This window comes from Phasianus colchicus, chromosome 2 (assembly GCF_987193195.1).
Source record: "Phasianus colchicus chromosome 2, bPhaCol1.hap1.1, whole genome shotgun sequence".
Lineage (NCBI taxonomy): Eukaryota > Metazoa > Chordata > Aves > Galliformes > Phasianidae > Phasianus > Phasianus colchicus.
This window is the reverse complement of record NC_143437.1, coordinates 3,523,320-3,543,674: the sequence shown is the minus strand read 5'-3', so window position 1 is coordinate 3,543,674 and position 20,355 is coordinate 3,523,320. Positions and strand designations below refer to the sequence as shown.

At 41.0% G+C, this 20,355-nt stretch overlaps 1 protein-coding gene across 2 annotated transcripts; it reads right to left on the bottom strand.

The window, feature by feature from the left end:
• Positions 1–1,174: 1,174 nt before the first annotated feature.
• Positions 1,175–20,289, bottom strand: BUB1 (BUB1 mitotic checkpoint serine/threonine kinase). 2 transcript variants are annotated; one of them, XM_031597835.2, is made up of 25 exons: positions 20,252–20,289; positions 20,072–20,131; positions 19,852–19,996; positions 19,334–19,530; positions 18,134–18,174; positions 17,313–17,419; positions 15,954–16,006; positions 15,661–15,851; positions 15,140–15,300; positions 14,511–14,827; positions 13,585–13,637; positions 11,829–11,966; positions 10,687–10,782; positions 9,704–9,794; positions 9,257–9,329; positions 8,446–8,626; positions 7,786–7,864; positions 6,525–6,724; positions 6,119–6,259; positions 5,375–5,490; positions 3,980–4,141; positions 3,622–3,779; positions 3,361–3,538; positions 2,963–3,069; positions 1,175–2,728 (listed from the first exon to the last, which is right to left on the bottom strand). In XM_031597835.2, the coding sequence occupies exons 1-25, from the start codon at positions 20,272–20,274 to the stop codon at positions 2,533–2,535; spliced, it is 3,264 nt and encodes a 1,087-aa protein (XP_031453695.2). In that variant the 5' UTR covers positions 20,275–20,289; the 3' UTR covers positions 1,175–2,532. The 2 variants fall into 2 exon arrangements, with proteins under 2 accessions (XP_031453695.2, XP_031453696.2); XM_031597836.2 differs by having other exon boundaries at positions 2,576–2,728; positions 2,963–3,065.
• Between the last annotated feature and the right edge of the window lie 66 nt (positions 20,290–20,355).

Below are 20,355 nucleotides of genomic sequence, written 5' to 3'. Positions count from 1 at the left end.
AAAACAGCTTGGTGCAGCTGTACCCTTGGCACTTCTGCTGGAGGAAGGTCCCTTTAAAAAGTAATCTTAGGGAAGAGGAAGGAACAGGCAAATTACTGGTGAGACTTTGCTTGAATTCTTTGTTGTTTTTCAAAGTCAGCCTTTGGCAAGTCAGGCATGGTGAGCCAAAGCAGCCCCTTCTTTTAAGGTCTGAGGTTCCAAAATAATAGCAATGTACTTCGTACTGTCATTTCTGCACACAGAATCCCGAGCTACTCCCACCTATTTAAAAGCTTTAAAACAGTCTCCACTCTGCTGCTGAAACATTTTTTTCCCATCCTCGAGGTGGCCCAGGCAGGTTGGCAGTCTGAACACCGGGATCTTTGCATGTTGCACCCATGTTGAGCACTGAGTTACCTTTATGAATCACTCCAGCTGCTGGGGCTCCTGGGTCACAGCTTCTCATGTTATCCCTGCACAGGAGAAGTGTCCTCATGAACAGAACAGCCTCAGTGCTGGGAACCTCCAGGTGAGCCCTGCTTCTTCGTAACTGAATGCACACCGCGAGCAATCCGCTATTCACAGCTGGCACAGCATTAGTGCAAAGTGCTGCCAGCATGCGAGGAACAAAGTCAGCATTTAATCCAAGATCAATCAGCAGCCACCGAGGCTCAAAGGAAGGCGGTAATAAGCCACAGTGTGCTTGTTGGGCAGGCAGCCAAAGGCACACCTGCTGCACGTGGCCATCGCACGCCGGCACAGGGGACTGCCTTAAGAGCCCTGAAATGGGGATCCTGAGATGGGAAGGCAGAACGGAGCACTTCAGCACAGAAGTGGTAAGAGGTGTGGATCTAGGAGAGGGTCAGAGGTTTTAGCAGAAAGTCTCAGCTGAGCTGTGCCGAAGGATGGACAGCAGGAAAAAGTAATGTCATTCTTCAATTAAGGGGAGCTCAAGTGCAAAACACAGCCCATTCCTGCCTGCAGCCTGTGTCCAGCCCTGGCTCTCCCCAGCAATCTTTTTTTTAAATGGTCAGTTTAGAATGAAGACATTGAACGATCAAGAAATACAAAAGTAGAGAAAGCCTGAAGACCTGCAAGTTTGCTTGGTAAGACTGAGCGTGGATACATTGCTTCAAATAAGCAGTGCCCACGCTCCACCAACAAGATTACATCACTCCATGCTCCCAAGCTAAGGAGAAAAGCCCAGATTGGATATTGCTGTGGAGCTGCTGTGCTCAAGCTTTTTACTGAATCTCTTTGACATTTATGGATTTAGCACCAAAGCTAAGCAGGCTTGACATCCAGCATTTGACAGGTCTCCTGTAAGTCAAGCTAAACTCCCAAGAAAGCAAGTTGCACAGGTCATGGCAAATCAATGCAGTTTTATTGGCCACTGTAGTTAAGATGTGTAGAGTTAGATGATTTTAACAAAAAAAAATAGAGGAAAGAAGGGTACTTGTAAAAATAAGCTTTTCTGGAGTTTTCCAGAGCAAGGTGCCAGATACCACAACACAACTTTTTGCCACAGTAAGGGAAAACAAAACCTCATAATGACCAGGAAACAACTACTTCAGTTCCAGCATGGACACACGCACTTGCCTCTTGCTCTTGCCCACGTCTATAATAATTTTGGACTGCTCAGAAGCAAATTTAACAAAGAAGTGGCAGGTGCAAGTTCAGTTCAATCTAATCCAAATCTCATCTATGCTGAAAAACTGAGATTAGCAGTTACTGAGAAAAAGGGTGGAACAGAAGCATTGTGAATACACAAGCCACAAAGCTGAAGGAATTGCAGTAACAGCAGTCTTGAATGCATGGACAAGCAGCAGTGCTCTTCTTGTCACCAACTCAAAAGTGTGCTTGCACAGTTACTTGCAGGTGGCTCCAGCAGCTTTTCTTGGAAGAACAGGGACATATGGAAAGCCTGTCCCTCACACATGGCACAGAGTTTTTTCCATGATGAAGTCTCGTAAGTCATAGAAGTTCACCTTCTTGTAACCAGTAGCACGTACTACTTCACTTCCAATTACTGCCTTCTCTGAGAAGAGATTCTGGAGTCTTTCACAGTGGTAGGACCACAGTTTGGAATTACATCTCAGTTTCCAGCAGCTTGCTCCTTCCACAGAGTTGTTCAGTGTTCTTCATATCGAGGAAAATGCATCCTGAACACCTCGCATACTCTTTCAGTTTCAAAGATCAGCCTGGCCTTTACCTGGCTGGACAGCATTTATTATCTGTATACTTCCTAGCCTATATACATTGAAAGTTGAAAGCAATTACTTCACCTGTACAACCCTCTTCACTACAGCCCCAAAATACACAACATATTATGCTCCAGACAGTCTCCAGCATGCCTATGTCTCCCACACTAAACCTGGGCAAGTTCCATTAACACGATCTAGTTTTCAAGAGTCACATTTCTGCACTATTTCTTGCAAACATCAAAGTTACCATTCCTGAAGCTAGGCCAACAACATTTAGGTTTAAAAGATGTTACAAAAATACTCCACGTGCATGACATTCCCATCCTCAATCATTTTGCAAGCTGAACACCTATTTTCGTGACCGTTTGTGCTCTATGAGCAACACAACAAGTCTTCTCCTAAGGAGCTTTATTTCCTTTGCATATGACTTGCAAAATAAGTCCTTCAGTCTGTTGCGCAAAGCAGATAAAGAAGGCAGGCTATGGCAATTTGGTATGTTTAGCATGATGTCAAAGAACTCTTTCCACAGCTCAGCATTGACAAGCCTGTAAAGAACCAAAAAAACAATAAAAGGTATAAAAAAATTTCAAAGTTGAAACTGCTAAAATATTATTTCCTGCTTTTACCCTGTGAAGCAGTTCCCATGCAATTAAACCCATGGCTTTTAAAGCTCTGACATGTAAGCGCAAGCAAAACTGAACAGAATGTAGGTCTGGGTCTAAGGTTAACAGTACATCTTTCTAGAGAAGAAACCTTTTGAAAAGATCTTTGACACCAACCTTCTGAAGGATCCTTCAGGCTTCCAGACACCACTTTCATTCTTCACTTGCATGTAAGTACCAAACAGCATGCAGTAGACTGTTGCTGCAATGCCAAAGTAGTCTGTCTAAGCAAAGCACAGACAAATTCCACATTAAAAAGGCATACTCAGACCACCAAAAACTAAATAAAACAAACAAAATAGAAAGAACCCAAAGCAAAATACCCCCCTCTCCCCCCCCCATATCCCTTGGAGCTAGAAGAGCAGTCTCCATAAGAAGAGGGGTTTGGATGATACCCTTAGAGCAGTGAGCTGAACCTATAGCACTGGTGCAGAAGTTTACTATTTCTATATTCTATTTATACTAGATGCATGCCCTAAGCCCTGAATATTGTGGCTGTCTATAAAATCTATTACCTGGTAGTTCCATGGTTTCTGGGTCAGCATTTCAATACACTGGAACCCAGATGTTTCACACTTTGCAGTAAATGCAGTTCCTTCAGGAAAGAGTTTCATGTCTATACTCTGTCCCAGATCAATGAGTGTCAGGCCATGAGAGAGATCATCTATGTCACATGTATCATTGTCCAGAAACCTTTAACCAAAACAAGCAGCAGCAATCAGAGACTATAATACCACAATATGGTAGCATCTCACATAGTAAAGGGAGATACTTGCCTTTCTCCAAGCATGAAATTATCGGGTTTAATGTCACCATGAATGATTTTGCAGCTATGGAGTTCTTCTACCATATGAAGAATTTTTACAGCAAAATAGACTACAAATGCTTGAGGCATCACCTTTTCAGGAAGCTTTTTGTAAATGTTTATGACATTCTACATAAAAAAAACAAAGATAGGAAAGAACCATCAGCTACATAGAAACAACTCTACATGGATTTCACATTCATATTGATAATAAGCACAGACTAAGCTCACAGTGAAGTTCCATAAAGTGAAGAGACTTCTGCATATCACAACATAGCACCACTCAAAAAGGAACGCAGATATTCAGAGAACAAGTTGAGTACACTTACCAGCAAAGTTCCATAGTTATAGAGCTCACCAATCAAAATGCTTCCATTTTTAAAGAAATGAGCAGAATAAAAGTGGATATAAAGATGATGTATGCTTGGATCAAGCCTTTCTACCAGTTGGGTTGCTATATAGAATTCCCAAGGATTAGCAGGTTTCTGGACCTGTAACAAAAAAAGGTTCATTATTAGGTGTATCTGCTAACAATAAAGCAGTTCCCCTCAACTTTTTTTCTCGAACGTCAGACTAATGCACCTAAGCATTTCTGATGAAACAAAATGCTTGTATCTACAGTATTCAACCTCAGGATACTGAACTCAATCATATTGAATCATTGTTTCATTGTGGCTTATATGCTTTTTAATGTTATTTAAAATGTCAGCCTTTAACGTTGAAGTTTCAGTCTCTTGTTGGCAACATACACTTTAAGGGAAGGTTTACAGTGAGTTCAAAACAGGAAAATCTGATTCTGAGCATCAGGTATTTGGTGTAGGTGGAGAAAAGAAATCTCCTAGACATTACCTTTACTAATTAGAAAACTCTTAGCTAAGGCGTTATACAAAAATATTTACTTGCAGGATGACTAAAATATAGTGGATTCACAAAAAGATTTCAAAGCTATGAAAAAAAGATCTGATGGAGGGGAGATGTTGACTCAATCACAAAGTCACATTTCAGTCAGGCTGTAGTAAGTGTACACGTGGGCTTTTAGCCAACAGCAAACACAGGGTTGCATGGTCTAGTATAACCCTCTTGTGCTAAGCTGACCTCACAGTTGTGCAGACTTTCTTTTTAGCAGTAGTTATGATGAAAGTCCATCCTATCACCTGTTGCTTGTTCCTGCAGTGAAGCAGACTGTGGAAGGGAAAAGCAGGGAGGGAGCTGCTCAATCTATGATTGCCATCTAGACAACCTTGTTTGTTAATAAAACTGCACCCTAGAGGCATCAACTAGCAGAGTATGCAACAGCCAGCTGCCACCAGAAAGGCTGGCTGCACAATGCAAAATGAGTGCTGGCTGAGTGCAGATCACTTGTGGAAAGCTAGCAGGTACATACTTGGGAAGGTGCATGGCCCTTTCAGAGTGACCTTATAGTATCAGCAGTTGCATCAATCTAGTCCACAGCAAATGAAAATGTGTATAAGAGCATTCACACAAGTAGCCAGCTTTGTTGAGCTGAGAAAGATATTCTAAAAACTATAGCCATGTTACTTGTGACTATTTGATAGAGAGTAGATCAAGAGGAAGTCAAGACAAATTGATAAAAATAAAATAACTTTCCACACAATGCGTCAGGCATTGCAGCACTCAAACTGAATAAAGCTTGACCTGAGCAGAATTAATCCAACGAGGTATTAGATTACTTGAAGACTACAGAATTTTACAGTACTACTCACCTTGAATATTACTTTCTGATTGTTTCTAGGGTCACTTGCATTCAGAACAGAAGCCTGGTAGACTTGAGCAAAAGCTCCTTCTCCAACCAAGCTGTCCACACAGACTGAGAGGGAACCTTTACAAGACAGAAGAGATTAGCAAGTCCCACTTGCAAACTTCAGCAAAAAGATGTAATTACTCAGCCAAAAGAAAACACACCAGTCATATAAAAGTTAGTGCTTTAATGCTAGTGCTAGGCTTTCTCTACTTACTCTTCTTGCTAACCAAACTTTTCATAAAAGAGAACCCGTAATCACCCTTGAAAAGGAGTGCTGTGAAGTACTATGTACTAAAAAAAATAAATAAATCAGTGTTTCTATTTTTACTTGACTCCAAAGTGCATTTCTTAAAAAGTAAACACTGATGTTTACATACAAGTATGTTGCAATTACTGTCACACAGACTTTGTTGACAGAAGACTGCTGCTGTCCCATACAAAGTGCATGAGTTGCATCATAGATTAACAGGAGAGGAAAACTAACAAAGGTTTTTGCTCCTTACTCAGAACACCAGTCAAAAATGGCTGCATTCTAACTACAAAAGACAAAACAAAGTGGCCTAATTTAAAATTTGAAGTCCAGATGATCTGGAAACTATTTGGATATATGCATAAGTAAGCGGGATTAGAAAAATAAATAGTTCAGAAGTTTACAAAAAAGTCTGTAACAAGTGCTTCAGAACGAAAAGTTTGAAGTAGCTCTTACCAAGATGGAGTTCAGCCCTCGCTTGGATAGGTGGAAGAAGAGATTTCCATTCAAAATAGTTGGCATAGGTACTGAGTGGCTTAGGGAGCTCTGATAAGAATTTGCAAATCAATTCCTTATCCCAAGGATTCTCAACAAGGACTTCAGGAAAAAAGAAAAATATTTAAGCCATAAGGAAAGTGTCATTTCAAAGAGGTACCACAAGCTTATAATTGAATGAGTATAATTAATCCACACTTGTCCTTCCACTGCTTGTGCATAAGCAGCAATCTCTTTGTAGGAGCCATAAGACACTGTGCTTACTGCAGTGACCACCTTCACAGTGGAATAAAACACTGCTCCAACAACACGACACAGCTCCAAGTCTCAGACTTCACAGAAGAAAACCACAGCCAAGGCTCCGTACCTGAAGCTCCACCAGTCCTGGCTATCCTGGTGTCCTGCTCAGTTCTGGACAGTTTTTCAATGGAAGTCTTGTCCACCCCAAGAGATGAAGAATATTCAGCTCTACTAGTAGTAATCTGCTCATGCAATTTGTGAGAAGCAGCTGCAGTGATGGCATTTCCTTGACACTCTCCTTGTATTGCAGGGTGTTTAAGAGCAGGGCTATATATTTAAGAAAAAAAATAAGCAACTTTTAATTGGCAGTACTTCCATGCCATCTTTACCTCTTCAGTAAGCCAGAAGTACAAACAGCTGTGCTTGCTGCCTTTGCCATAACCATAAGAACTCTGGGCATGGCTAGCCATATAAAGAAAAAGAACAACCTCTACAAGCTATCTACATCTTCAAGCAGCAAATAAATCTGTTCAAAGCCAACAGAGCCCAGCAAGCTTATCAGCATTCCTTATTTGCTTATGACTCCTTTATGCATTGCAATATTGACTCCTTAATAATGCCTGCACATCATTTCTGGCAGAACCTTCTGTAAAAAACCTCACGCTCTGGATCAAAGATATTTCACACACTAACAGTTCTGCTCAGCTGCTCCAAGCTCTGCATTAATAACACTGAAAAATGCACCCCACAACAGGGAGCATGCAGGCAGAATTGGCAAGCTGAAGTTTGCCTTCAAACGCATGTAAGCAAGCTCTCTACTTGATCAGGACTTTGCCAAATCATTAAAAATGGTGTTTGCACCTGAGTGCAAAGTGTGCACTACAAAAAAGGTACTGCTGAGCCCACCATGGAAACCCTTTAAAAAGACTCCATGGGAGGTCCAGACAACCAGTTTGTGGTGGTTGCTACAAGTTGCTGTAGTTGATGAAAGTCAAGCATTTGCCAAATGTGTCACTTTCACCCACACACTCCGCAAACACCGTTTCCCAAACACTGCAGCAGCACTACCAACTAGCTCTTGTTGTGGCCCCCCAGGGACTGTAACACATTTACAGTAGAGGTACAATAGTTAGAGCACTTGTTACCCGTGTCATGTGCCAGAAAACTGAAGTTACACAAGCATTTTTACAGATATTATCACCGTAGGTTCACACAGCTCCACAGAGTGCTAATATGTATGCTAAACAGAGTCGAGTTGATGCCAGTATGTTAGCTTTGGATTACTTGGAGGACTTGACCCAATTGCAACACAGCAGACTTGCCTACTCTGGCATAAATTTGCATTGCAACCTGAAGTCCTGAAAAATCTCACCCAGTCAATGGCATACCTTAGCTTCTTAGTTTTTGCCTTCTTGTGCAGTTCTTCAGAAAATTCCAAATCCATTTGCTGCAAGTCATTCTTGGAAGCTGAACAAAAGGAGTAGCAACAGTAATACATGCTTATTTTGCCCAAAAGGCAAGCACATTTAGGCCATTATTTCCAACACAGAAGGGAAAGTCACACTGCAACTGTGGAAGTTGCTGAGGCATCATGAGAACTAGAACTAAACAAGCCTATTTTAAAATAGACAAGGGAAACACGATAGCTTGATTTGTTTAGAGAAGAGTACTCCAGAGCTGAAAGAGGAGTAGACAAAAATAAGGGACCTCACCAAAGAAGGTGATGCTGGGATTTCAGTCAACTGTTTGGCTTTTCACAGACTGGAAAATCCTCCACAGAGGTTCAGATTAGAACAGTCAAAGGCTCTCTGGTCCCTTGCCACCTTATCTTTTTTGCTCCCAATTAAAAAAAAATTTGGAAAGCATAAGTGCTGGGCCTGCCCATACTCCTAGCTGTTGTTTTACAAAGGACTTGCATTCAGAAGTTGCAGCAGTGGGAACAATACCTGTGCTTTACTTGGCAAGGCCTGCAAGGTAAGTAGGGCACAGATATGGAGGTGAGAAGCATTGAATTTGATGCTCTTAACCTGAAGCATTCACTATTTTACCTTTGTCCTCCAAAGCTGGCCGTGAACGCACTGACAGGTAATTAAACGGTGTTGATACAAGCCGGGCAGCTTCTGTAAAGTCTCTTGTGTTGTTTGGACAGGAAGCTAATGTTTTATTGGTACATGATGCATTCCACACTGTACAATCATCCTGCAAGAACTCTGGTGTCCTTGTCTCTTCCTAGACAGGAAAATAAATACACAGACTTAAGCTAAGCCATCAAAACTAACCTGTCAGATCTGCACTGTAACATGCTAGCAGTCAGCCTCAGTAACACAGAGTATGCATGTGTCAGCATGCAAAAAAAAAAAAAGGAGTGGCAATATAACCTAAATCACAGGCTTATATAGTTTAGTTTTGTATCAGATCTGCACATGGGCAATAGTCAACTTCACAGCAAAATGCTGGACATCAAGAATTTGCCATAGTAGTCTGAAGAAGCCTAAGATTTAAGCAGCCTTAAGTTCAACTCTTCTCCACAGCTATGAAAAGTGCTAGGTGGTTAGCAAAGCTTCAAGCACTTCTGGCTCCCTGTCGTTCCTCTCCTAACACAGATGGCAAGTCTACACATCAGCCATGATCAGATTTGTTTGGGAAACAGAAATCTCCCTCATAGGCTCCTAGGTTTCTGTTTTTATTATAAAATGAAAATCAACTGAAAAAGCTCATCTCATTGGCAGAAAACAGAAAGGGATATTAGACTTAAACAAGTTAAGTGTAGCAGGAGAGGGATAGAACAAAGGTATATGCCCTCTAACTACCTATGCCTTGTTGTCAAGGCTAATTCCTGCAATAAGATGAAACACTCACTTCTGTGCAGTCAGTCAAGGGACGCTCTCCAATATTTCTGGGCTCTTCTGTCTTGCTTTTTGGTGGTGGAATCCTGACAAGACAGGTTGTTTAGAATAACTTTTCCCTCAAAACTCAAAAAGAAATCTGAAGTAAGACAGACTTATAAAGAGAAATCCATTTGTGTGTAACCTAGAGAAGTTGCAGTATAGCTCAAAGAAACCCACTATCCGCACTCATCCTGAAAATTAAGGATCTTAAGTATGCTGTCCAAAACAGGAAAGTTGCGTAATCCTACAGAGAAGCAACTGCAACTTTCTCATGCCACTTTGCCACAGCTCACACTGATTTTACTCAAGCCAATCCTGATATTGCAAATAGTCATAGAAAAATTGTACATATAGAATTGATTCTATTCCACGTCTTCTTAATAAGCCTAATAACTCAGTTGGTTTTTTTCCTCCTTACCCATTGTTCTCTTTTTCCTCTTCATCTTCAAAGATAGAAAACATGGGCACAACGGGGGCGACGACGTTAGTTTTCAAGGTTCCATCAAGCTCTTAAAAATAAAAGATCACCGATGTTCATAAAAATTCACATTCCCCCCCTAATTAAAAAGATGATGGGATTGAATATGTAGCTTTTCTTTCAGACTACTGCACTTTTATGACAGGCATAGATACGCCAGAGCAATGCACCTATTACTAGCTGTGATTCCTGTTTTGAGGAAGGTCAGTAGCTTGATGAATTAATTTGGGCACACAAGGACTTGAAATAGATACACTTTCTTGGAAAGCTCAGACAAACTTAGAAAAAACAAAGCAGATGGGCAAGGCAAACATGCAAGTGCTTGACACAGAGTATGAGATGTGGTCACGGCTACATTCAGCTACACCAAGAGTGCCTTCAGAACTGCTACTCAGCTGCTCTTTCCTATGAACTTTTGAAAATGCACAGGACTTTTCCATCTCAGACACAAAGTATCCAGGAATACATAAGCTTTCTTAGCTGCCAGTTACAAAATACCTCCGAACTCACTGTTGTCTGAAAGCCCAGCTTTCAGCTGGTTTACAATCTCAGCTGTTACAGTTGAACTGAAGATTCAGAGACTAACACCCAGCCTGCAAAATGTTTTAGAACAAAAATATTAACTCTTAAAATAGCAGCTGTGCCTTTTTCAAAATTAAGACTTTAAATACCACTAAGATGTCTACAGAGAACCAGCATTTAATTAGGACATTAATAGGCTGCTAGTAGTGAAATACTTGCTCATGCTTCCCTCAGACTGTGCACTAGCATCTAGAACCTTGTCAGTAAATTCATTATCAAGTTAAGAAGCTGCTCCTTCACTCTACACCTACTTAAGAAACTTATTACCTTGCAATTATGAGGACTGGTGAGCAGGAAGTAAAGGAGCGAAATCTCATGGCACAGAAAATAAAAGCACATACCACTTTTGCAGAAAAAGGCTTCAAATTGCTCCTCGCTTTCTTCCAGAGGAGATGATTCAGGGAAGACAGGTGTTTGAAATACATCCATTAGAAATCCTAAAAAAAACCAACAACAATATCACCAGCAGAAAATATATTGTCAGAGGTTTTTCCGCTGTGTAGTAGTCAAATTAAATGCCAATTATTACAATTCTTAGCATTTATCAAATGTCAGTGATCAATTATTCTTTATTTCATTTAAATACTCCACATAACTGAACAAAGATAGGAAGATCAGACTTAGCCAGTGCATAACTGTTGGTGCAATGACTTTTCTATTCTTAAATCTCTCAAAGATGAGATTTACAGTTTTTGTCTTATATTTTGTCTTAATGGCCTGGGTTGAAAAGAACAACAATGATCATCTAGTTTCAACCCCCCTGCTACCTGCAGGGTCACCAACCACCAGACCAGAAGAAGCAACTTATTTATATTCTGAAGGAGTAACTTATCTTTCTAGAGATTGGGATATCTAAGGAACAACTCAAGGCCTATCTATTTTTTACTATCAAAACTGAGGAACATGACAGGAGTACGTGAGAAGGATTGAATAGCATCAGGATATTATCACTTCACATCTGACATCAGAAGATTGCAATTTCTATTTCAGTATTTTGAAAAATCAGTGTTTAGAAAAGATGATGCCTCTTTAATAAATCAAAAGACCTCTTGCATGAGGTACCTTTGTATCAGCTTTGGGGGTAGTTCAACTTCAACTCAAGTTACTAACTTTGGATCATTCTTCCACGTTAGCCTGTGACAGGTCTCAGAGTCACTGACAGTGCTGAGAAGAGCAGCTGAAGTAACAAGCTGCATGAAGCAGCTTAGCCTAGGGCTAACAACGTGTTAGTAAAGCATTTATTACTTGAGATAAGTTTCACTCCTCCTGTCTTGGAAGAACACAGTCAAAGTATTGGGTCACCCACTCAGGTGCAAAAGAAGGGTATGGTACCAGTACCATTAATCTCACTTCTTTTCCTCTTTGAAAGAACTGTATAAATACCCATTTGTAGAAAACCACATTGTATATTCTGCTCCACTAAAATTACCAAGCGAGAGCCCATTCACTGCAGTGAAGCTAACATGTTATTCCAAATGCTTACCCAATGCTTCTTTTGTATGAACTGTTGGTGAAGGTTGCACTTTGAATGGTGTTGCTTGCATCGCTCCTCCCAGTGAGGTGTTTGGCGTAGCCTGAGAAGCATTTCCAGAAGCAAAGGAAGCATTTCCAGCTCTAGATACTGGAAAAGGAAAACAGTGAAGTTATTTCTGAAGTAGCCTGGGATTGATTGTTAACATTTCAGTAGCCAATAAGAGAAATAAACAAGAGGAGTAACAGAATGACAACTCAGAGGTTTTGTAGAGCAGACTTTGGCTTATCTAGTGATCTGCTTGTTGGGATCCCAAAGGAGACTACCCTGAAGGGCAGAAGGGATCTCGGACAGACATCTGGCCTTTGAAGACAACATTGCCAACTCTCGGGAAATATCCATTCTGACACAGTGAGTCAAACAGACAGGAAGCCAGCAAAGACAAAAGATCTCCCAGCAGAACTCAAACCAAAAAGAATTGCACTAAAGTGGGAATAGGAACTAGATACACAAGAGAGAATGTGAAATTGCTCAGAAGTGCGAGGAAAGAAGCTTAGCTAGTGAGAGATGTGGCAACAAGGGCTTCTTGTACAAAAAACTAGGGAAACTGAGGAAAGCAGGCTCACTACTCAGTGGGATAAGTGACCTAGTGGAAGATGACATGGAAAATGTGCTTTGTCCTCATTCTTACTTTAAGGCCTGTCCCCAGGTCCCTGAAAGTTCTGGCAGAAAGCTGAGGAAGGAAGCATTACATAGGAAGCCTGGAGTTCCCAGTCAGACAAGGTTAGTTTGCACAAGGCTAATGAAGTATAAACAGCCTGTAAGCACTGGCAGTTGAAAACTGGAAGGGATTAGTAGGTCTTACAGTCTATTTCTGTCTGTAATGAGTCATCATTACAGCCAGATTACAGCTGTATTTCAGTATTTTGGTCTCATTTCTCTGCCATATCACCTCTGCAAGTGAATAGTGGAATTAAAAACATGCTTCCATTAACTTCCCTGTTTTAACCTGAGAAAAATCCCCTCCCAAGGGCAAATCATCATTTCACCACTTAAAAGATGACATCTCAAAACAAATTAGCAGAAGACTCATCTTCTCTGAAACACCACAGTCCACTAAAACCATTATCTATTCGTGGTGACTGTGACCAATACTGAAGCCTAACAAGAAGGCAAAAACATAAGCAACAGTCAACTATTAAAACTCCTACAGAGAGTCCTTTGAAATTGGAAATATGAAATATCATCTTGGTCATCTTAATGCAGAACTACAAGTAGTAGAGTGGTCCCAAGGGAAGCTCAGGAAGTCACAATTCATTTTCTGCTCCTACATCCTACCCTATAGAATCCCAGGTATGTATGCAATCAACAGACTTCTGGACAAAAAAAATAATTAAGATCCATCCTACAGAACTCTTGCTATAGACAAGACACGGGGGATCTCATTTTACATATATAATCAAAGTTTTCATAATTCATTTGGGAAGGAATTTCAACAGTTAAGTACTCTTTAAAGTTAGAGAATTTGTCTTATTTTAAATGGAATGGAAATACTAAGACTGGAACAGTGTCTTTCCATATTTGACATAGGACTTCTGGCATGAGGTAGAGCTCCCCAGTAAAGTCTCACATGCATTTATACTGAATATTAGGAGCTTTCAAATAAGCTGGTCTAGGTCCACCAAAACTGAAATGCTACATGCTATTCATCCCCAGCCAATAAAGACATACCAGCTATGATGGTCTCTGTCAAAATTTAGTTTATTACCTTCCACGTCCACGCAAGTAGCTAGTCCAATGGATGATGTTTTTTTAGAGTGCCTTCAGAAAAAAGATTAAAAAACATTAGCTTGAAATAAATGCCTTTCTTTAAATTCCAGGACTTAATAGTAACCAGTTAGTAACCAGTAAGAAGGCCTTTCCCAGATTTAAAACAAAGAAAACATCAACGGAGACATCAGCGATCCTACAGCCCTCCCCACACAGGACACAAAAATGAAGTCAAAAGAAAACTTTAGAGATTGACCTGCCCCCTGCCCCCACTCTCTCCAAGATTCTCAGTTGCCAATAGTAAAAGCCAGAAATGCAGCAGTCCTTTGAGAAAGATAAAATGCAGCCAGCAAATGTTCTTCTTGAATACAGTTTGCCTCCAGGTAAGCTTCCAACAGAAATGAATGACAACATTTCTTCCTGTTGGTCAAGTCCCCTCAGCTGCACTCATTTTGCACACCTACGTTCCCCCCCTGCCACTGAATTGTTTCTTTTATTAGCTGTCTTATAAGCCAAAACACGAAAAATAAATACAAGCACTTTTTTCTTCTCCAGAGAGCTTAGAAGCCAAGATGTAACATCTGGGATTTGCATGAACTAAGCACATTCCGTAGTTTATTTCAGACATGCCAGGGACACAAATGCTGAATAATCACTTTCATTATGCACTGAATTTACTCTTAGTTATTACAACTAAAGCATAGGGTCAAAGGAATTAAAAACTGAAACGAGGACCATAACTTATAAAAGTTTGACCTATGTCCTCTAAATATTGGTTTCTACCAATTCTTTCTACCAGTTCTTAAGATTTTTTCAGAAGAGAAAGAAAAAGGCTGCCTTTTTTTCCTCTTAAGTTAATTCTCAGCTTCAAGACATAGAAGACTAGATAACCTGCAGAGCATGAATTAGCCTTTTTACACATACCCTTCTCTGGTGCTCCACTGAACAGCTGAGTCAGGTTGTGCCCGTTCCTGAGCTGAAACCTTACTGAATGGAGGGTGTGACAAACCATTCTGGACTTCTCTAAGCTCCTGTTGAGTTGTGATCGCATCCTTCTTGTATGGTGTTTTCATCAGGGAGGTTGATGTCATCCAGTGGCCAGCTGGTTTTGCTGACTCCAGTGTAAGAGATTTTGATAACGAAGTACTTGACTGAGGCTGGTCTGGTACCAGACCTGAGCTTTGGCAAGGTGCCATCCAGTTCTGCTGCAGAGTTGCACTGAGTGCCACATGTGGATGTACCTTTAGAAACAAGAAACAGTCATGTAACCCCCAAAGGCCCCACGTGTGTAACCATTGCCAGTTTGCATAACTTATAACTGCTTCTCACATTTAAGAGAACTTTCAAAGGCAATATCAATCTTTGAGGTTTAGCAATTAAAATTCTCTTCATTATTTATTTCAAGTTATGTCAGGTATCTATGCTAGTCAGATATTGCAGCCTCAACTTCCAGATTTGGTTATCAAACCACTCAGGTTACCAGGTAAAGCACAACTAAGTTTTAAGAGAGAGTTTTATGAGGACTGCTCCTATTGAACATAATACACACTCACCACTGTCTTATTTGGTGCAATAGATGTTGTAGGTGCTGATTCCAGCCTAGTTTCCTCCAAGCTTTTGGTGAGCTGAGTGAGCTGTTCCAGCTTCTGCTGCAGGGCTTGCAGTTCGAGGACAGCTGCCTCTTTTTTCCTCACAAACTCCTTCTCTTCCTCTTCTAAGAGAGAAACATTGATATATCATAAAACAGTTGATTTTTTTAAAAACTTTTTTCTTTTGTTTACAAAGATCCAGGCTGCAGAAGACAAAACCCAGGGATGAGTTTAAATTCTAAATAACAACATCCGGCCAGTTTGGGAATTGAAGAATTTGAAGATCACACTTCAGTCACTCAGCATGTTAACTGATACTTCCAAGCTTGTTCCACTCTGTTTTTGAACAGGGACACTAACTTGGGCTTTCATAAAGTTTTCAGGCTTTAAACAGAGAGTTTGAAAATACATGAGTATAGACAGGTACTAGATTTCCAACACTGTAAGAATGCTTTTGAAATAGCTAGATGGAGTTGGAAGAATACCCTGTTCTTTTTGTCTTTTGAAGCGCTCGTATTTCTTGAAGTATCGGTTGGCTCTCAGCTCCTCAAATGAAAGTTCAGAGCCCTCACAAACGAGCAGGTTTTTATCATACATTGCAACTTGTTTGCATTCCACAGCAGAAGACAATGATGTAGGAAGAACTTCGGATTTAGAAATATATGTAACGCATGTTCTGTGAGGAAAAAAAGAGTCCTATGTCAGTTCACTGATTTTGTTCCGGGAGCACGTTAGTTTTTTCACCACCAAGAACTGGCATATTATTTTTTAAACTTACACTTGTTGTCTTCCATCAGAAGAGCAGGGCTGAGTATCAGCAGAATCAGAACCCTAAAGTTGCAGAATGGGGAAGAAAGAAATCCAATATTTTAGTTAGCCATCCTTTTTGACAGGACTAGCAACCAGAAAGTCCCTAAGATTTAATTCTGATTGAAGAAGTGGCAAGTCAGGCCATGAGTGTAGAAACAGCAGACTAGAAAGAGTTATACAAGTCATAAGAACTTGAGAAATCTATTCCTGAAGAATTAGCTGTATAACAGTTAGCTGTAATCTCAGACCTTTTGAAAGATGAACAAGATCCCAGAGAATTCAGACAGACAGACGTGGATCTGGAAACTGCAGTCCTCAGAAGGATTCTGGGACAACTTGAGCAGAAGTTTTTGATTTCAAAATACTAAGTAAGAGACCATTTGGGTTTGTTAAGAACAGACTGGACAGCTCTCTCCAACTTCTTTCTTTGACAAGCTATCCAACTTCAGGGCTAGGGGGCAGGCAGTAAATCTAATATCTTTAAGCTCTATTCCATCATTCCATGACACCAGTCAATACTGGTGGGAGATATCCCCTGGGATCACATTTCATCTTATTGTGCCAGAAAAGCTGTGAGGAACCGTAACTAGCTTTACCATACCTCAGAAGATCAATAGTGTTGCATTCTGGTACTTACCTAAGATAAAATAGAAGTAACGTGGTTTCTCCTTTGGTTTTTATTGTGGAGAAGGGGGTGAGGAAGACAACCAAAGGGTGACAGAATTTGGACAGCATAGTTAAAACTTCTACTAGGTACAAATAGAAACTCAGGTGGAACTTGCTACAGATTGACCTGGCAGGCTACAGCATTCTGCTGACATTTCCCCTGCAGAGGGGCTCAAGCACTGTGGGAGGGTCATTCCTAAAGATTTCCTAGATCAACAGGCTGACCTCTAAGAGAAGCCACCACTGAGGACTAGTAGAGAAATTTCTCTTCTTCCTCAGGCATTATTTTTTATTCATTCTTCAAAAGCATACAAAAATGTAACTTGAATGTCACAGAAACTCAGTGACATCAATATTCAAGAAGCATGACTGACAAAATACTATTAATACTATTCCTCCAAAACAACGGTAGCTATGGATCATGTTTTGTCTGTGATTACTGGAAACATGCTGAGTGATTAATAAGCACTTCTATTAGTAAAAATATTCCTATGAAGATGTGATGCTTAGAGCATTAAAAAAAACACCACTAAGGTGTTAATGGTACCTGGAATAAATTGTTAGAACATTCTGATTTTCTTATCCAATGATACTCTCCAATCTAAATGTTATATGAGCATTCCAGTCTTCCTTGTACTAATTTACTTCCCCAGTTTGTTACCTGATTTCTGCACGTGTATGCCAGATCATTAAGAATTGTAACACCTGTTTGAGGAGCCATTTGATTTTCAGCATTTGAAGTTTGAAGTGGTTTTACAGTAGCAGCACCTGGGGCAGATTATAATGGCTTGTATTAATAAGTAGAAAGATTTATTATCTATTAATAACTTTAAACATTAGAAGACTAATACCTCCTTTTGAACACACTTAAGTAAACAGAAGAAAATCAGTTTCTACAGGCAAATTATTACACTCTGTAGCCACAAAACTAGCTGTGAAATTCAATGAAAGCCCTCTGTTCAGTCTTCTGCAGTGCACATTATTACATTCTCAAAGAGAACGATGCTATCATTTGCAGTATCAGTGACAGAACACTCAATCACTACCCAAGTCTGGTAGCAGGCACAAGCTCGCCACCAAGTTGAATTTGAAGTTTTGTTATTAAAATACTATTAATCTAATTTTACAGATGCTACTCAAATTATTTCTTATTTTGATTACTTATACTCCCAACTTTATAATTGAAATAGTATAGTATTGAAATTGCAAGATCTCAACCTTCAGTTGCTTCATGAAATAAACCTCTGCTGGTTTATTCTATATGGTGGACCCTATTCTATAACATCTTAATGTTATATAATAGAATCAACACAGCAGGTTTTCTGTGCAGAGCTCTATTAAGTGAGGATCCACTTAGAGATCAGATTAGCTGAGAGAAACGAAGCACACAACAGCTTCCTTCACTATGACAAAACTCACTGATTGAGGTAAAAGATTAATTTAACTTAGGTACACCTCACAGCCAAATATCTGTAGCCTCACCTTGCAGAGAAGGATTCCAAGGATTGTAATTCTGCAGCCAGCTAAATTGCAAGAAACATCAGTTGTTATTAAGTAACCTGTCCCCCGTTCCTTCCCATCCACCCCCAGGAACCTTTGATTTCCTGACACAACCATTGTGCCTAGAAACATTACCCTAAAATACTCAGGGTAGTTACAGGACCCTTACTGTTGTACACTGACATGTACTGGTAGTTTCGGATTCTCAAAATGAAAAAAGCTCCACAGTACACAGCAAGAATTGGAAATAAGGTTGGTTTTATCATTTGCAGAGGAAGCATCTCATGATAAGCACCAGCTCCAGCATTTCCAACAGCTAAATGCTAAACTCCAGCAGACCTACTCTCAGCAAAGTAACAAGTACAAAGAACTGAACCTATGTATGATGGTCAACATGTCTCCAACACAGACTTCAAATTCAAATCAGATCAGGAACCGATATCTAATTCCACTGCAGTTCCAGCTATTGCCATTAACCAAAAGTCAAGGAACATCCAAATCAATTATCAGCAGAACTGTGCATCCAGCAGGCAGTACATTGGAAGTACGTGCAGCTACAGGGTGATGTACATCCAACTGACACACCATCTTAAGCATACAATATTTGACTAGTCGGATGCCATTAGCATGGCCAATTGCTCCAGCTTTCAACTAACAAAGTTCACGTATAGAATCACAGAATGGCCTGTGTTGAAAAGGATCACAAGGATCATCCAGTTTCAACTCCCCTGCTTACGTGCAGGGTCACCAACCACCAGACCAGGCTGCCCAGAGCCACATCCAGCCTGGTCTTGAATGCCTCCAGGGATGGGGCATCCAAAACCTCTTTGGGTGTAGTAAATCCAGGGCAGGTTTGTGAAGTAGAACAGGCTATGCTATGATTTTTAATTTATTTTAAAAATAACAGACAGGAGATGAATCAACTAGGTGTAGCATTTTCCTTTTCTTAGGCCTCCTTCACTGAAGGCACTGCATTAGAAGCTTTCTCAATATACCCTCCAAAACAGCCAGCAGATATTGAATAGCAAAGAATCATTCTTAAGCTTACACCCACATTTCCCAGCAATAACCACTGGGTATGCTGTACTATAAGAGAGGCAGACCAAAGAAAAAAAAAATACAAACACCCACAACTGAACAATAGGTAAGTATTTCAGTAATTAAGAGGTGTGAGAGAATTACCAGTACAGCTGTTGCAGATTCTCTTGTGGTTGTGCCTGGTTGCGAAGACCTTTTTGAACAACAGATACTGCACACTGCACGAGGCCTTCTTTTACAAGCTGCTGAGCCCAAGCAATATAGAAGGCAGAGGTGTTTGTGCCAATTCCCTGACCACACAGGTAGTCAAAATACACGCAAGGAGGGTTGATGAACTCTGCCTGCACAAGACAAAGACACATAACCCATAAGCTCTTCCAAAAGCATTCAAGGAAATCACAAGCAAAACAGAATAACAATTTCTTTCTTACCATAGTAGGAAAGCATTGTTTTCTAAAGATACAAAAGCAATGCCTTTCTTGCAGTGCAAGTAATTGGTGGCCAGGTGAGCCAGAGGAAAGGCGATCCCCTCCAAGGATTTGTGCACAAACACAACTTAGGAAGCAGAAAGGAAGAGCTGCTTCCAGCCACAGAGCCACCAAGCAGGATGATAGCTTTAACTTTTTAGGACAGCTGAATTTTCCTAAGACCCTAACGCCTACCAGCTTAATGCAGCGGTTCACGAATCTACCGTCCTGGCGATACTTCTCGTCGGTCAGGAACGCCTTCACAAGCTGCTCCAGGAGTCGCGGCAGGCGCTTCTGTTGCTCGTGAGGCGGCAGCGAGCCCTCCACCCACTGCACGTACCTGAGAACCGAACAGGCGGGTCAGAGCCGAGCCGAGCCGAGCCCCACAGCGGCGCCCAGCCGCCGGCACACCGACCTGTCCCACGGCTCCAGCGGGTCGTTCCCTTGGTAGCTTTGGATCTGCGCCTCGTAACTTCTGTAAAACAAACAACGGTCTGACCGGGCCGAGGAATTCGCGGGCTGAAACCCGTACGAAATCCCCGCTCCTCAGTCAGTCGGTCGGTCAGTCTGTCAGCCCGCCCCGCGTCCCGCTCACCGCGCGATCTTCTCCTCAGCCATCCCTGCGCCTCCCGCCCCAACCGCCGCCGATTTAAACTCGCCGCGCATGCGCAGTACGCCCAGGCAACGCATCGCCATTGG